This window comes from Pogoniulus pusillus, chromosome 4 (assembly GCF_015220805.1).
Source record: "Pogoniulus pusillus isolate bPogPus1 chromosome 4, bPogPus1.pri, whole genome shotgun sequence".
Classification (NCBI taxonomy): Eukaryota; Metazoa; Chordata; class Aves; order Piciformes; family Lybiidae; genus Pogoniulus; species Pogoniulus pusillus.
In genome coordinates this window covers 3,280,011-3,298,615 of record NC_087267.1, presented here as the reverse complement: position 1 = coordinate 3,298,615, position 18,605 = coordinate 3,280,011, and the positions used below count along the sequence as shown (strand labels likewise).

General features: G+C 46.5%; 1 protein-coding gene across 1 annotated transcript in view; it reads left to right on the top strand.

The window, feature by feature from the left end:
* MSRB3 (methionine sulfoxide reductase B3) overlaps positions 1–1,353 on the top strand; it is a 95,018-nt gene extending 93,665 nt beyond the window's left edge. Inside the window, 1 exon segment of the mRNA XM_064142879.1 lies at positions 435–1,353. Coding sequence (XP_063998949.1) covers positions 435–599 — 165 coding nt within the window. The 3' untranslated portion in view covers positions 600–1,353.
* The last annotated feature ends 17,252 nt before the right edge of the window (positions 1,354–18,605 follow it).

Here is an 18,605-nt window from a genome sequence, read left to right as displayed (position 1 = left end):
GTGAGGTGCAGCAGATGGCTGCGGGCTGAGGAGACCCCAGAGCTGCCCCCTTCTTACACCACTATCCTTACAGCACTAAGTAAAATGTGGGAAGTGCTCCCTCATCGCTGTGCTTTTGACAGAGCTCCTGCCACGAGGTCATTACAGGGACAAGCAGCTCCTGAGAAACAGAACCCAACCAAACATACATATAGTGGCACAATAGACAGCAAAGAGGAAACTTGGCCTTGAAGTCTTAGGTGCCCATGGTATTCTCAGAAGTTCATCTCCGGTCACTCTTACAGGTAAATGTCGGTTGTAAATCCCACTTGGAAGAGCCAAGTAGGCATCAGTGGGCTTCCTTGGAAGTGCCTGCTGGTCATTGCCTACGGCCTCAATAATGCCATCAAACTGCACAGAGAGATGCAGTGATGCTCTGTTGTGTTTTGTTTCAGTGTGGTGCTCACCTGGGGCATATTTTTGACGATGGACCTCGCCCAACTGGCAAACGGTACTGCACAAACTCTGCTTCGTTGTCTTTCAAGCCAGCAGACAAGAGTAACACCGGGGAAGGCAGCAGCAGTGCCAGTCCTGCCCAAACAGGCAAAGCTGAGCTGTAGCATGGAGCAAAGATTGCAGAGAACTGCACTGATCCCACACGGCTTACAAGGAATGTTTTCTAAGTTGCCTGCTCTCTTCTAGCCTAAGAATGTTTAAATGTACAAAAGCATTTTGCACCATCCTTCTTCTTCCTCACCTTTCCAGAACTGAGGCCTTACCTGCTGGTACATTTACTATATCATTGGATTGAGAAATGTGTTGACTGATGCCACAGGTTTTCTTTTCCTTTCTTTGCTTTGAGATTGCTTTGGGGGATCCTTAAACAGAGAGGCTTTGGCATCATTATTTATTAGTTGCCTCTTGATGCTGTGTTACTCTAGGTTTGAACACTATTCCTTTTTCTTGTGTGGGAGATAAGACTTGTGTTTTACCTCCAGTCTATAGGGAGCTGCTGGGCATAAGAAAATCCTGAATTCCTAGCGCATCTCTGCTTTGTCCTGACTTGCGAGGCATGCAGCCTTTGGTCATAGGTATTCAGCCATCTCCTAGCATCAGCCGCGCCCTGCACAAACTCGTAGTTACGGCTGCTCCTTCCCAATTGAGAGAGATGCATGAGAGGCAAAACCCTTTCTTTGGCTGATTTGCTGCCGAAATTTCAAGGGTGTGGTTGAAAGGATGTAAACATTGTCTCAGCATCTATTTTCCCCTCCTTTGTTTGGTATTTAAATCAAGATTTTAAACTAGTAAGACTACTAACAAGGTGTGGTCTTTTTCTGAGGCTGGTTCAATGACTGAAATCTGAATTAAAGTTGAAATCTGCTGGGCCCATTCTATGGACAAGTACAAAGATAAACTTGAGGACTGAAGTAGCTGACGGATGGCATTTGTCTCAGGCTTTGTCCTGGATTCAGAAGTGTGGCAGTTTCTGCTAAAAGAGAGCTTAGGAGTGAATGCAGCAGGATGAGTGAGACCATCCTGGAGAATCTAGTTTTAGAGATTAGCTGCTCTGGTAGCCTACTGCCTGCAAGGCCACAGCCTTTCATTTGTGCAGTTGTGGTGCAGAACATGAGTGAGTGGGTTGATTTAAGAAACTAATGTGAAAAAGGCCTGTCAGAGCTCTGCAAATTCTCACATAGCAAAATTTGCTGTCCCATAAGTTGATTTTTTCACACCTGGCTTCAGGTTTTGCTGAGTAACAGTTTCTCTAGGATGGTACATAGTACTGTTCTTTAAGCTGTGCTGTGCAGTATTTGCTAACACCACTTTGCCTTTAAGCATTGAGGGACTTAATGAATACAGTGTTTACTTTTGTTAGCAAACTTTGTGACTGAATTGCTTTGGATCCAATTTTATTTCCAGCAGGAGCAAAGCAACCACTGATTTCTGTGGAGGCAGGATTGAGGGGTTTAAGTCAGTCATAATAAACATAAACCAGGTTGCCCAGGGAGGTGGTGGAAGCCCCATCCCTGGATGTTTTTAAGGCCAGGCTGGATGGGGCTGTGGGCAGCCTGACCTAGTGTGAGGTGTCCCTGCCCATGGCAGGGAAGTAGGAACTGGATGAACTCTGAGGTCCCTTCCAACCCTGACAGTTCTCTGATTCTGTGATTCTCTATCTAAATTGCAAACATCCTTCAGTTAAATTACAGCTACTGTCAAAACATGTGGACTAGTCAGAAATGCCCTCTTTTTTTTTAGCCACAAAAGAAAGACCTGGGGAAAAAAAGATACAATATCTTAATGTCAAATAGATGCAAAATAAAGGCAATCAGTGTTGAGAGCTAAAACTCTCAGGCTCTGCTGTAGCAAGCACCTACTCACATGAGTCTTCCCTCGGAAGTCATCTAAGTAGTTGCTCACTGGCTACAGGAAAGGATCTGCAGACTGGCCTCTGGTGTTTCCAGTTGGTTGAGTATAGAATCATAGAGTGGTATGGGTTGGAAGGGACCTCCAGAGGTCAGTTAGTCCAACCCCTGCTCTCATGGGCTGTTAGCAGTTTCCTCTAGAAGGACTGCTTTTACTCCTTGCTTTTATTTAAAGAAAAGTAGGTTTTCTCGACCACAAACATAGAGAAAACCCCAAACAACCCAGCATGAAAGTGTGGTACAGAAACATGGTTTAATTACAGATTGCTGCTGAATTTAAGTGTTATAAAATTTCAGTATATCCCTGCCCTTATGTTAAAGAAATACATTACTTAAACTTCAGTCTGCAGCAGCATATGCTGTCCTACAGGAGATTTATTTTTGCAGGATATGGAGTGCAATGAAATGAGTCAATGTGGTGAGGTGTATGTGATCTCTGGGAGTGAGACCCTTTAACATAAGAAATGCATTGTTCTCTCTTGTGTGCACACAATGCTGCAGCACAGAGCAAGGCAAGGCAGATTTCCTTGCATTGCTCTGAGAAGATGCTACTAAGGACTAATATTGAACCCTCTGAAGTGAGTTTGGTGTGATTAAGATCAGGACAGAGGAAGCTTGGGAGCTGAGCACAAGGTATACAATCACAGGGGACTATTTCTGTATGTTTAAATTTTACACTGTCTAGATGCTTAGCAAAAACCTGAATGCAAACTGTGCAGAAATAGCAAACTATATTTTGTATTGTCACTATTGCTACTCAGATGTTTAAATAACATACCTTAAAATACCATGTAAGTCACACCTGCTATTTATATATACTATATATATATATATATATAAATTGCACATGGTTTTTATATATATATGTACACAGAAACCTATATTATCAAAGTATAATTTTAGCCTTCAGTACTGTTTTACAGACTACAACCTTTCCTTAAGAGGATTCAATACTTTTAAAAAAACCAAATAGACCTTTTTTTCAAATAAAATTTGTTTTCATATATTTGTTGTACACAGATACAAAATAAACCTTCTTTATAAATAGTTTTGTTTTCCTTCCTTATTGGTCTAGCTTTATGTCAGGTTTTGTGTCTCTAGCTACGGAATGCCCTGGGGAACTGATTTTGCTTTGATTTGCATTCCCTTAACTGGCTGTGAATATTATATAACCAGCACTTCATCTCCAGCAGGTTTCTGGCAGGGGCACAGTGCTGCAGAGTACATATTGCAATCACCCAGACCCAGTAGAGAGAGGAAACATTCAGAGAAAGGTACAGCTTTTACTTAGCCTAAGTTTTGTCTGCTTCTGAAAGCTGCAGTGGTGAGTTGAAGGTGTGCCATAAGAACCCTATGGTGCCCACACTCAGCCTGAAGGAATTTGGCTGGGAAGTTGGTTTCTGTCAAAATTTCACCTCCCAGGATGCAGGTTTGGAACACCCTGTGGACAGCAAGGTAGTGCCATAGATCAACAGGAGATCAACTCAGCAGTGGGGTTTTAGGAAATAGGTGCAAGGAAGGGGAAGAATTTTCAGGTTGTTTCCAAACCAGCTTGCATGTTTTTATTCATGGAAACTGGAGGGTTACATCAAGACCATTTCACTTGCTAATTGCTCTTCAACGCTGCAGAGTGCCCTAGGATAGATGGAACACTACAGGTTTGGTTTACAAGCTTAGTATAATCCCTGTTAGTCAGAAAATTAATCCCTTGGAGCCCTCTGCCTTCCACTCATCCACCATGGTTCCCTATCAGAACTGTACTAGTTTGGTATTTCTGAAATGAGACACCAACTGAATGAGATGCAGCCAGATGCCCTGTGGTGGCTTTGCCTAGCACCACCCAGCCAATCCATCAGCACTGAGGGATGCTGTGCTGAGACAGCTCTTTGGAGGTGTGTGGACCTCTTACTGCTGCTGGCCTGGCAGCAGGCTTGGGGGATGTCTCTGCTCTTCAGTCCAACTCAAGGCAGGCTTTGTATTGCAGTGCATGGCATGTCATGGTGCTTAAGACACAGGCACACACCCCACCACTTCAGACCCAGGGAAACTCCTAGTAAGGGACATTCTCTCAGTTGTTGCTACTGCTCCCCTGGTTGCAGGGTGGGAGAAGCAGTGGTGGCATGATCAGCAGCATGAAACCAATTAACAAACCAGTCTCTGATTCTCCTCATTGTAGCTATGAGGCTTCCACATATAAAAGGTACCTTAATTGTAAATTGTTTTCAAGATGCTCTATGAGCTGTTTACAACTGAGGCCTTAGCACAGTGGCTATGGCATGTACTCCACGTGTGGGTGATGGTAGGCTGACATCTGGGTTTATACAGGATAGCTGATGGTCCAAGAAAGAAGAGAACTTGATAAGTAATGCATTTGCCTCTTACTTGTGCTTGCAGGTGAGCGATCTCTGGAGGCTCTGACATCTCTCAGAATAAAAGGGAAGATAAAACAAGCACACAACTTTCCCCCAGTGGCCCAATGCAAGATAGTGCAAATAATGACCTGTGGGGTAGGATCTGCCCAATTTACTAGCATGAGACATGAAACACTGTTACAGAATCACATGTTAGAGGTTGGCAAGGACCTCCACAGATCATCGAGTCCAAACCTCCTGCCAAAAGCAGGATAATCCAGGGTAGCCCACACAGGAGTGCATGCAGGTTGAGTTTTGAAAGTCTCCAGAGAAGGAGACTCTACAATCTCTCTGGGCAGCCTATTCCAGGGCTCTGTCACCTTCACTGTAAAGTTTCTCCTCCTGTTGAGGTGAATCCTTCTGTGTTCCAGTTTGTAGCCACTATTCCTTGTCTTATTACCATGCACCAGTGAAGAGATTGGCCCCCTCCACTTGACACCCACCCCTCAGATATTTATAGACATTGATCAGATCCCTTCTCAGTCTTCTCTTCTCCAGACATGGCAGCCCCAGGTCTCTCAGTCTGTGTCCATAGGGGAAATGTTCAAGTCTCCCACTCATCCTGATGACTCTCCATTGGACTGTCTTTAGCAGATCCTCTCAACAGGTGACAAAAGTGGAGCTTTCTGTGGCACTAGCTAAGCTCCATTTTATTTCCTCTTCTTCCTTACCCCCCCGCAGAAAAGGCTCATTCAAATAAGACTACCTCGTGAGTCAGTGTTTCTTTTGGGGTGGCACATTGGGTACTGATTGTAAATCAATAGCCAGGGGGCTGTTGTTTCTTTTTCAGTCGGCTTTAAGCAGAAGCATAGGAAGAATGTGTATTATATGCTTAATAGGATTCAATCTACCCCACCTGAAGCAGAACTCCCACTGATTGTAAGTCTCCTCCCACCCCAGCTGTGGCCACTTTGCACTCCCTGCTCACTGCCCTTTATAAGCAGCGCAGGAGGAGCCCAGCCCCAAGCTGGGCCCATTGCGGGCCAAGGGATCCTCTGCCTGGCATCCCAGGTGAGTGCCCACGGGTGAGCACCGGGTGCGTGGTGGAGGATTTCAAAGGCCGGGGGGCCTCGCTGGCCCCCCGGCTAGCTAGGGCCATGTTAGGGCTAAACTACTGACCAACTGCAACATCTGCCTTTAATTTAGCTCACGGGTGCTAAGTCTGTGCTGTTATTGAGGCTGTTTTCTCTAGGAGCTCGGATCCTCGGAGGTTTTGCTCTAGGTTCTGCGATGGATGCGAACATGGACCAGGAGCTGGAAAGAGACCAGGAGCAAGAGCTGGAAATGGACCACGAGCAGGAGCTGGGAATGGAGCTGGAAACTGAGCAGGAGGTGGAGCTGGTAACGGAGCGGAGCAGCAGCTGGTAATGGAGCAAGAGCTGGTAACGTAGAGAGGAGAAAGGTAGCAAAGGCTGCCCGGGGAAGGCAGAGAGCAGCAGCAGGGCGGCAGGAGCTGCCCCGGGGAAGGCAGAGAGCAGCAGCAGGACGGCAGGAGCTGCCCCGGGGAAGGCAGAGAGCAGCAGCAGGACGGCAGGAGCTGCCCCGGGGAAGGCAGAGAGCAGCAGCAGGGCGGCAGGAGCTGCCCCGGGGAAGGCAGAGAGCAGCAGCAGGACGGCAGGAGCTGCCCCGGGGAAGGCAGAGAGCAGCAGCAGGACGGCAGGAGCTGCCCCGGGGAAAGGCAGAGAGCAGCAGCAGGACGGCAGGAGCTGCCCAGGGAAAAGCGGAGGGCAGGGCAGGACAATAAGGGCAGACTTCAGCCTTTTTAAGGAACTAAGAAAGTTCCTTGGGAAAAAGCCTTTGAAAACAAAGGAGTGCAGGAAGGCAGGACCTACATCAAGAAAGAACTCCTGCAGGCACAGGAGCAGGCAGTGCCACTGAGCCGGCAGACGAGCCGACGAGGGAGGCAGCCAGGCTGGATGGGCAGGGAGCTGCTGAAGGAATTAAAAAGAGAGTGTATCACCTCTGGAAAAGAGGGGAGGTGTCCCAGGATAAGTTCAAGGAAGTTGCTAGGTCTTGTAGAGGAAAAATTAGAGAGGCAAAAGCCCATTTGGAGCTCAGGCTGGCCACGGCTGTCAAGGAAAATAAAAAGTGTTTCTTTAAATGTATGAATGGCAAGAGAAGGGCCAAGGACAACCTCCAGTCCTTATTAGATAGAGAGGGGAATAGAGTGACAACAGGTGAGAAAAAGGTAGAGGTGCTTAACACCTTCTTTGCTTCAGTCTTCACTAGTGGGACAGGTTGTCTCCAGGACAGCTGGACTCCTGACGTGGCGAATGGAGTCAGGGACCAGTACAGTGCTGACACTGATCCATGATTGGCCATTGTTGCATTAATGGCCTGTGATCCCACTTTCCCCCCTTTCTGTTGCACAAAAAAAGACCCTGAATGTGGCACGTTCAAGCATTCTTTGAATACATTGCAAAAAACATGGTACCAATATAAGCAATAATAATCATAACCTAACAAAACACTAAGTCCTTCAAAATCTTCACAACCATGTCCCTGAGCTAAAAGTGAAAAATCAATTGCAGCCCTATTTTGCAAGGTAGCATCTCTAATACTATCTATATCTAATAGGAGACCTGAAAGTGCCATGCTGGTAGCATTTTCCTAATTTATTTCATGTTGCTGAAGCTTGGGCTGATGCAATTTGTGGTGTAAAGAAGGAAGCAGCAATCCTCTCTCCTTCCTTCCAGAATTCTACATTATCCTTACAATCTTGTTGAAAAGCATGAACTGATCTTTTTCAATGATGGGGAACATACTTTTTTTTTTTCCTTTCCTTTTTCTGTTTTATTAAAAATAAAGGCAGTGCTTCTTACCTTTCTGCAAGGTGCCTTTTACAAACACATAACAAGTACAGCACTTTAAACACTACCAATAAAACTGTTATTTCCCATCTTTACCTATGAGTAGGAGTTGTTGGAAACTCATGAAAATACCTAGATTAAGCATGGTCAAAACTTATACCTGTGCAAACACAATCATTATCTTCCCATTCAAGTTCTTGCCACAGTTTATCCATCAGAAGCCTGAAAACCTGCCTGAACAATTGCATAAAACCAGAAAAAGAATCCCTAGGGTGAATCTCTCTGTGTGATGTAACAAAAGACTTATCCATTTTTTTTCTTCTCTCTTTTTTCACTCAAAAGAATCCTTGGCATTAAAATTTCTGATAATCAGGGGTTGCTATCCATAAGAAAGCAGTTTAAAAATTGAAAATTTAGAAGGTTTTCTTTTTGCAGTCCCTCTTTCAGGGTGGCTGTCCTTATACCCCCTCTTTTTTATTATATTTTAATTTATTTTTATGTAATCCTAATGCTATATTAATATACAGAAAAGACTTAAGAAAAAATATTTTGTGATATTCTATTATAAACTCTTAACCTTAACTATGTCATCAACTTAAAAAGTCTAAACAAGTAAATCATTACTGAGGAAAAAAGCAAAGAAAATCTAAGAAGATGATCACAGTATCATCAGGGTTGGAAGAGACCTCACAGATCATCAAGTCCAACCCTTTACCACAGAGCTCAAGGCCAGACCATGGCACCAAGTGCCACGTCCAGTCCTGCCTTGAACAGCCCCAGGGACAGCGACTCCACCACCTCTCCAGGCAGCCCATTCCAGTGTCCAATGACTCTCTCAGTGAAGAACTTTCTCCTCACCTCCAGCCTAAATTTCCCCTGGCACAGCTTGAGGCTGTGTCCTCTTGTTCTGGTGCTGGCCACCTGAGAGAAGAGAGCAACCTCCTCCTGGCCACAACCCCCCTTCAGGTAGTTGTAGACAGCAATAAGGTCTCCCCTGAGCCTCCTCTTCTCCAGGCTAACCAATCCCAGCTCCCTCATACATTCATGGAGCTCCTTGAAAATACCCTGGTATTCAGAAAAGGAAAAGAAACCTTAAGTCACAAAACCAGATACACATACAAAACAAGTCTTACCATAATATTCCGTTATGTAACTGAACTCAGAGATGCTTGTGCACAACTCAGAACATGCTTAAGCAGAGACTGTCCCATGAAAACTGTAAAATGTTCATTTGTGCTCTAGATTCTCTAAATGTGGTGTGTAACTTCACACAATCAGGAAGTGCTGCATCACTTAACAAAGCAGAACAGAATACATTAATTCCATATCCCCCCACCCAAAAAGAGGCTCCCTGCGCCTCCCCAGGTGAAGCTCTTATCAGAGTTGGCTTAATTACTTTGAATGAGCCTGTAAGTGCCTTTGGTTGTTTCAGCTTGAAGTCAAGCTAAGCACAAACCAAATTCACCTCCCAAACCCTGTACGATTTTACAATTGATTGGTGAGCTCACAGATCTCTATGCTTCACCTCCCCCACTCACCACTGAGGGGTGAAGCCCTCAGTTCCTATGAGGCACACCTGTCCTCTTATCAATGGTGGGCTCAGGCCAGTGTTTCACAACCATTTCTAACTGCCTCGTGAATAACCTGGCCATCACTTGAGTACTGTGTCCAGTTCTGGGCCCCTCAATTCAAGACAGATGTTGAGGTGCTGGAAGGTGTCCAGAGAAGGGCAACAAAGCTGGTGAGGGGCTTGGAACACAGCCCTGTGAGAAGAGGCTGAGGGAGCTGGGGGTGTGCAGCCTGGAGAAGAGGAAGCTCAGGGGTGACCTCATTGCTGTCTACAACTACCTGAAGGGACATTGTAGCCAGGTGGGGGGTGGCCTCTTCTCCCAAACAACCAGCAACAGAACAAGGGGACACAGTCTGAAGTTGTGCTGGGGGAAGTACAGGCTGGATGTTAGGAGGAAGTTCTTCCCAGAGAGAGTGATTGGCATTGGAATGGGCTGCCCAGGGAGGTGGTGGAATCACCATCCCTGGAGGTGTTCAAGCAAAGCCTGGCTGAGGCACTTAGTGCCATGGTCTGGTTGACTGGCTAGGGCTGGGTGCTAGGTTGGCCTGGCTGATCTTGGAGGTCTCTTCCAACCTGGTTGATTCTATGATTCTTTTGCCTGGGCAGCCTAGGCCAGCAGACAAAGAGAAGCAGTTCCAGAAAAGAAAGAAGAGACTGCTTCCATTTTTGAACTCCTGTTTCACTCACCTCTTGTTAAACAGCTTGCAAACACTGAAGGCATTTCACTCTGCAGATGTCTTAGCCAGCACATTCTCATTTGGTGCTCTTTATAGTTTCAGTGCAGATGGTACCTGTGACCTAACTTCTTTTCCACCAGGAAATTTTACTGCCCTGATGCTACAAGTCTCTTCCTATCTCCTCCATTTTCAGTTACTGCAAGGATTTTCTTTTGTTTTTCAGCAGCTGGCATTTGTGATGGTTTGGGGGTTACCCCGCCCCCCCACACTTTGTAGGTACCCAGCTAACTCAGACGGACCCTGGGAATATAGATGAAGCAATTTATTTACAGCTAGCAGAATTTACAAGCAGCTATTTACAATATATACAGTTCTATACAATTATATACAGAAATATACAAAGGATAAACAATACAAAAGCACAACTCCCCTCCCAGAAACCTGAGTCCCCAGGAGGGGCTCTCAAACCACCCCAACACCTCCCCCTGGCCCTCTCAACCTTACCCCAGTTCTCAGGAAGAAGAGAGGTGAAGCCAAGAGGTTAGGGAGCAAGGTTAGTAGGAGCAAGGTTAATGAGATGTGACCAGGTCTGAAGGCAAAGGCAGAAGTGAAAGACAAAATGGAGAAAGTTTACTTCTTCTTCCCAGAGCTCTCAGCGAGACTGTGAGCGAAGTTGACATCAATTGTTTTCATTTCACTGCCTGTTATCTAGTTCTGTTACCAAAACATTCCAGCTTGCTTCTAACTAGCACAGCATTCTAGACAATGTCTGAACAATGCATTCTTATTTCATTCATACCGTAGCCATAAAGCTATCTGTAGTGTAGCTTCATCTTGCCCTAGACCCTGTACTTCTCACTCACTGCCTGCCTGAGTGGAAGGAGTGTCTGCTTCCCAAAATACAAGCAATCACCTACTGGCAGTGTAAGAGCCGTGACAAATCATGCGTGCCCACTTGCTGGGAGAAGTAGCAGTTCTTTAGAAGAGCAAATAAAAGAAGCCTTTATTGTCCTTTATTGTGGACAAGTTGATTTTGCATGTGGGCTAGTTCGTCTTCATGTGTTTTCCAGACCGCCCAAAAGCCCTTCTCGCAGTCCGGGCATTGTTTCCTCCAGTTTACAACTTTATTATTGTATGTTTCATGCAAACACGAACATCTGGAGAACATCCTCAGGTATAACAACTGCTGGGCAGTGCACAAAATATCTGGCATGATCTGAAACAGGTTTTTCTTCCCGTGAAACTGCGCCCCTGGGACTGGGAAACTTAGAAGGTCTGTAATGGTGTAGAGATGCTGTCACCTCTAGAATACCACTTCACATTTGGCCTGGGTCTGTAGCAGGCAGCATTCCATGTGATTTCTTAGCTGTTCACTGTTCCTTTGTGAAATCAGTTGTTGCTGTGCTGGTTCACAGAAGTCACTGTGGTGCTGTCCCCAAGAGCCTCTGTGATGCTGCAGCTGGCGAGGAGGTTGAATTCCTTGCTGTAGGAGCAGTCGGTTTCTGTGCAGAGCACTCAGGAGATGGAAGGGTACGTGGAGGGTGGAGAAAGGGGGAGGGGGATTTGCAGTTTGCCCCTTGCTGTTTGTCCCTTTTGGTCATCTTAAATTAGGTGGAATCCCACCGTGGCACCGTGAGAACACAGCTCAGGACAACTGAAATAACACAAGCTTCTGAAAACCTGTGAAAATAGATCCTAATCCTAATTCTTCGTCCTGGCATCTGTCTGACCTTGGTGAAATCAGAGGGGATGGAAAAAGGAATTAAGGTCTACTGAGAAGGATTCCTCAACATACCCAACATAAAATATTTAAAATACTCATTCAAAACTTTCTGTGGGAATAGAATGCCTGTGGAAAAATCCTGCTTCTCCAAACAGCTAGTACAGAGACTAGGAATCCTAAAAGTTCTCAGAAGGAAGGTCTGTACCAGCTGCAGCACAGAACTGCTGATCCCCCAGTGACACAGTCCCTCAGCAGCTGCTCTGCACGCATCCTTACCCATTTCACACCTTGCCTTAAGCACTGCAGAAGATAATTGCAATCACAATGTGTTTGTAGATCTTTGCTGCTTCAGCAATTCCTCTTATGCAAGAATTCCCCCTCTATTCTGCCCTGGTGAGGCCACACCTGGAATACTGCGTCCAGTTTTGGGTTCCCCCAATTCAAGAAAGATGAGAGACCTGCTGGAGAGAGTCCAGTAGAGAGCCATGAGGATGATTAGGGGGCTTGAGCATCTCCCCTGCGAAGAGAGACTGAGAGCCTTGGGGCTGTTTCGTCTGGAGAAGAGAAGACTGAGAAGGGATCTGGTCAATGTCTATAAATATCTGAGGGGTGGGTGTCAAGTGGAGGGGGCCAAGCTCTTCAGTGGTGCATGGTAACAAGACAAGGAACAGTGGATACAAACTGGAACACAGAAGGATTCACCTCAACGTGAGGAGGGACTTCAGAGTGAGGGCGACAGAGCACTGGAACATGCTGCCCAGAGAGGTTATAGAGTCTCCTTCTCTGGAGATTTTCAAACCCCACCTGTTTTTCAAAACCTGAATTCCTGTGTGGACTACCCTAAGGGGATCCTGCTTTGGCAGGGAGGTTGGACTCGATCTCTGGAGATCTCTTCCAGCCTCTAATGCTCTGTGATTCTGTGATTCTATGGTTTTAGAAAGTTGATCATTTCTTGTTCCTAGTTTGAACAATGCTTAGGAAATAAACAAACAAACAAACAAAACCCCCAAAAAACCAAGCAAACTAACAAAAACCCAACAAAAAACCACCACCACCCCCAACCCCCAATCTTTTTGTTTGTTTCCAAACATGAGAACATTCTAAGCAATCCCTAGAACTTGTTGTCTCCTTGTTGTCAGTGTCACCTTTGTGTGCTACCAGCAGTCCCAGCACTTCACCAGTGGCCAAGAACTCAGTGTTCTCTGTTGACAGACTGCAATTTTGTCTTTGTTTGGCTAGGGCTTTTAGTAACCTGCCAACTCAAAACCCTTGCCTAATATATCATCAGTGGGCAAAAATGTTCCCATGTATGCTTGTGGCATGCTCCTACCAAAACCTGGGCAGTCCAGAACCCTCTGAGGAGGGAAAGCAGTGCCCCAAATCATTTAGACTGCAGATTTTTCTTTTCAAAGGAAATATCTTGTTTTTCAAGGTCAGACACTTGGGCCTGTTCAGGACCTAGGACCCTTGGAAAAGGGGACAGCAGTGGTGGGAGGTGGTTTTTAGCAACACCCAAATCTAGCCATTTAAATCAAACAGCAGTCTGGCCAAAAGGCAGCTTCACTCTTTCCTACTGACACCATGACGTAGATGGAGAGTGTCCAACAAATGACTGATGTGCATGCACCAGGAATGGTGTTTGGTAGTCTCATTTGTGAACTCCAATACCTCCAAGCATGTGGGAGATCCTCAGATGAGAGCATTAACTATTTTGCATTAAGTGGGGTCAGTGTTTAGAGTGGGAAAGGAATTCTTGAAAGGCTGAGGTAGTGCCCAGTAGTGGGCTGCATCTAAAAGCATTTTGGTCCTAGTGGAGCAGCACTTTTCCTACACTCAGATGCCGGGTGGGATAGCAGGTTTTCCTCTTCCCTTTGGGGTGTTATAGTTTGTCTTTCACATATTCAGGATATGGAGATTTCTATGGAAGCCAGGTTTCCTTCATTCATGGGAAACCAGGACTGAATCTTTGAGAAGTTGATACAGAGTGTAAGGAAATAAAGAAGTGTGAGGAGTTCCTGCTGTTGGTGCATATGGAGGCACTTTTAGATGTAGCTTTCTTTCTCTTCTGATTTGCATAGAATCATAGAATGGTTTAGGTTGAAAGGGACCTCAAAGCTCATCCAGCTCCAACCCCCTGCCATAGGCACAGACATATTCCACTAGATCAGGTCTCTCAAGGCCTCATCCAACTTGGCCTTGAACACCTCCAGGGAGGGAGCATCCACAACCTCATTGAGCGCCGGTGTCTCACCACCCTCACTGGAAAGAACTTCTTCCTAACATCTAGTTTCAATCTCCCCTCTGCCAGACTAAACCCATTACCCCCTGTCCTGTCATTACAAGACCTTGTCAATAGTCTGTCCTCAGCAGTCCTGTAGGTCCCCTTCAGATACTGGAAGGCTACTACAAGGTATTAGTAGCCTTCTCTTCTCCAGGCTGAAGAGCCCCACTCTCATAGCCTGTCCTCACAAGAGGGTAAGTCTGATGAGGAGAGGATGAGGAAGCTGGGGCTGGTTAGCCTGGAGAAGAGGAGGCTCAGGGGGGACCTTACCACACTCTACAGCTACCTGAAAGTAAGGTGGGGGTCAGGCTTTCCTCCCAGGCAACCTGTGACAAGATGAGAGGGCATGGCCTGAAGGTGTGTCAGGGGAGGTTTAGGCTGGATGTTAGGAAGCACTTCCTGATGGAAAGGAGAAATAGACACTGGCATGGACTGCTCAGGGAGGTGGTGGTTTGCTGTCCCTGGAGGTGTCAAAGGCAAGATTGGCTGTGGCACTTAGTGACGTGGTCTGGTCGATGAGGTGGTGTTAGGCCACAGGCTGGAGCTCATGCTTTCAGAGGTCTATTCCAGCCTCAGTGATCCTGTACAACGCACACCTCCAGCTCCCAAAGCATTTCCATGCCCCAGGCTCTATTACAGTTCCGAAAGCGAGCGGCAAGGTCTCCAGGTTTGTTTGAAGGCATGCACGAAGAACTGCATGGCAAAACATTTCATTCTGGCTGTGAGGGGAATAAAACAAGCCCAAAGTTAATTCAAAACAAATAGAACGTCAGTCGCCAAGATGTACAACATTTCTCAGGAAGCCTTGTCCACCCTGAACAAATGTTTCCCTAAGAAACAGCCTGCCTGCAATAATCACTGTTATTGGAAAGATATCCCAAGGTCACTGCATGGGAATACGTTAAGTAAGGTCTGAAATTCAACCTGATAGAATTTCAACATTAGAGCTCATTCATAATCCTGTATTAAAAGCCTGTGTAATGTCCATGAAATACGGCTGGCTGCGCAGTCCTGAATGCTGAGTATTGTCACGGCTTTCCAGGAATTCTCAACCTCAGTGCAGAGGGAAAGAAAGTTCTTCCAGCTGGAGTTTTACACCCCTGAGAAGAAATAACAGTAACAACTCTAAACTTAAACGTTTCTGGGGAAATTGCTGTCTCTTGAAAGACACTGCAGGCTGAATTTCGAGCTACTAGTGATGTGACGCAGAGACTTTGTGCCTGTGGTTACAGCTCCTTCCTCGGTGTAATAGAGGGGGACAAACAGCCCCTGGAAGAAGGAATCTGCTTCCTCACACTTAGATTTAGAAAGTGATCCCTTCAGATGGAGTTGGCTTAAATCCCATAAATGGCTTAATCCTTCTCTACTCCGCCCTCGTGAGACCACACATGGAATACTCTGTCCGGTTTTGGGACATGGACCTGCTGGAGAGAGTCCAGCAGAGAGCCATGAGGATGACTAGGAAACATGAGAGAGACTGAGAGCCCTGGGGCTGTTTAGTGTGGAGAAGACTGAGAGAGGATCTGATCCCTGTCTGTGAATATCTGAGGGGTGGGTGTCAAGTGGAGGGGGCCAATCTCTTTCCGGTGCCGAGCAGCAATAAGACAAGGAGCAATGGATAAAAACTGAAACAGAGAAGGTTTTGCCTCAACAGGAGGAGAAACTTCTTTACAGTGAGGATGACAGAGCACTGGAACAGGCTGCTCAGAGAGGTTGTGGAGTCTCCTTCTCTGGAGACTCCCACCCGGATGCATTCCTGTGCAGACTACCCTAGGTGAGCCTGCTTTGGTAGGGAGGTTGGACTGAATGGTCTCTGGAGGTCCCTTCCAACCTCTAACATTCTGTGATTCTGTGAAATATTTCTGCTTTGGGCCCCCAGTTTACAACTTGGTGTAGCTGTTACCTTGTTTAGTCAGTCAACTTTTACCAATTCTTTCTCATTGCAGAGCACCTCAAGTGCAGGCAGCACGACAGGAGTGGAAAAGTAAAGACTTTGGGCATCATCATACAACAGTACTCATATGAGTACACTGGCTGCTCATCATGAATTTCTTTATGTTTATAACTTTATAAAAGAATCAAAGCTGAAGATGAGCCAGCAGTGTGCCCAGGTGGCCAAGAGAGCCAATGGCATCCTGGCCTGCATCAGGAACAGTGTGGCCAGCAGGACGAGGGAGGTTATTCTTCCCCTGTGCTCAGCACTGCTCAGGCCACACCTTGAGTGCTGTGTCCAGTTCTGGGCTCCTCAATTCAAGAGAGATGTTGAGGTGCTGGAACATGTCCAGAGAAGGGCAACAAAGCTGGTGAGGGGCCTGGAACACAAACCCTATGAGGAGAGGCTGAGGGAGCTGGGGGTGTGCAGCCTGGAGAAGAGGAGGCTCAGGGCAGAGCTCATTGCTGGCTACAACTCCCTGAAGGGAGGTTGTAGCCAGGTGGGGTTGATCTCTTCTCCCAGGCAACCAGCAACAGAACAAGGGGACATAGTCTCAAGTTGTGCCAGGGAAAGTATAGGCTGGATGTTAGGAGGAAGTTCTTCCCAGAGAGAGTGATTGGCATTGGAATGGGCTGCCCAGGGAGGTGGTGGAGGCACCGTCCCTGGAGGTGTTCAAGAAAAGCCTGGATGAGGCACTTAGTGCCAAGGTCTGGTTGACTGGCTAGGGCTGGATGCTAGGTTGGACTGGATGATCTTGGAGGTCTCTTCCAACCTGGTCTATTCTATTCTGTTCTATTTTCAAAGCCTGTGAAGTTGTACTTGACCACACAAAAGGGTGAGGGGTCAGAGAACTCTGCTTCTCTCTCAAACGTCCCTGTTCTCTGATGACTCTTTGATATTTCTGCTTTGTATGAGCAACCTTTTCCCCTTTTCATTATTAGTGGAATATTACTGGTTTCGTGGCATAACTTTAAAATGATAGGAAAAATTACACAACTGGGATCTCAATTATTCAGCAGAGCCATTTTAATCCTTGGTGTTATTTGATCCAGTACAAGGTAATACGCCTCTTATTTCCAATTAGAATGCAGTTCTCACTATATCCATCATCTATCCATGTCTGCTTTTCCATTTGTCAGAGGCTTAAAGCTCTGTGATTCAAAGGGTGCCGTTCAGGCTACTCTACTCACAGACAATTATACAGTGTCAGCAAGGCTGCCTGTAGGTTTGGTGCCTGTAGCCCAGGGCAGCTGGCAGCTGCTGTGCACTTTCCTTCCTGCAAGAGTTTTTCACTGACTGGCAGTGTATTGCAGGAATGGTTCCTCTGTGTCCTGTGCCCTTTGTGTGAGCAATGTTGCAGAGCACATCTGTTTGAGACTGCTCTGCTGCCTGTGGCAAAAAGATCTCTTCTCATTCCTGATGGCCTTATCCTGCAAGCAGAATCAAAGAATGTTGGAGGTTGGAAGAGACCTCCAGAGATTATCGAGTCCAGCCCCCCTGCCCGAGCAGGATCCCCTAGGGTAGTCCATACAGGAATAGATCCAGGTTGGTTTTGAAAGTCTTCGGAAAAGGAGGCTCCACAACCTCTCTGGGCAGCCTGTTCCAGTGTTCTGTCACCCTCACTGTAAAGAAGTTGCTCTCCCTTTTGAGGCAAACCTTCTCTGTTCCAGTTTGTATCCATTGTTTCTTGTCTTATTACCATGCACCACTGAAGAGCTTGGCCACCTCCACTTGACACCCACCCCTCAGATATTTATAGACACTGATCAGATCCCCTCTCAGTCTTCTCTCCTCCAGACTAAACAGCCCCAGGACTCTCAATCTGTGTCCATAGGGTAGATGCTGAAGTCCCCCAGTCATCCTCATGGCTCTCCACTCGACTCTCTCCAGCAGGTCTCTGTCTCTCTTGAACTGGGGAGCCCAAAACTGGACACAGTATTCCAGGTGTGGTTTCACCATGGCAGAGTAGAGAGGGAAAAGAACCTCCCTAGCCCTGCTGGACACACTTTTCTTGCTACACCCCAGGATGCCATTGGCCCTCTTTGCCACAATCCTGTCTCCTTCACAATGCTGTGTGGTCTGTGACTCTGTGTTTTGTCCTCCTTGCTGTCCTGGGGAACAAGGTGGGTGATGAACAAGGTGACAGCAAGAAGGAAGGAAAGGAGAGGAGAGAAGAGCAGGAATGGTGGTGGATGAAACAAGAGTGTCGCTCTGGCCCATCACTTGCTGCCAGATGCAGGGTGACACTAGTCCTGTACCCCTCCTTCTGCCCCTGTCCCTTCATTCCTGCTGTTCCCTTGTTTTGGTAGCTTTTGTGGTTGGCATTGTTTTAGCTTTCTGAAGCCACAGAAGATGAGCTTGGCAAAAAAAAGAACAAAAAACAACAAACAAACAAACAAACAAACAAAAAAACAAACCCAACAAACAAGTAGGTAATTTGGAGTGGTGAAGTGAACTGACTTACAGCAGGGTGAGATGAGCACTTGAGTCTGGTAGTCAGATGCAGAGGGAAGGAGAAGCAGGGGCTGCCTAGGAGAACTGGAGGAAGAGGTGGTGAGGACCACAAGTCAATTCCTAATGGGAGTGACAAATTGCTATGGCAATTTTGAAAGCTGTCTTAAAAGCCTCCAGTGAGTGAAAAGCTGACAGTGACAGCAAAGCTGAGTGTCTCTTCCATGAGCTGGAGAAAGACACACACACTCCAGATCCAGTTGAGGATGTCTCTGATCACTGCACAGGGGTTGGGTTAGATGACTTTCAGAGGTCCCTTGCAACCTGGGATTCTATGATTCTGTGAT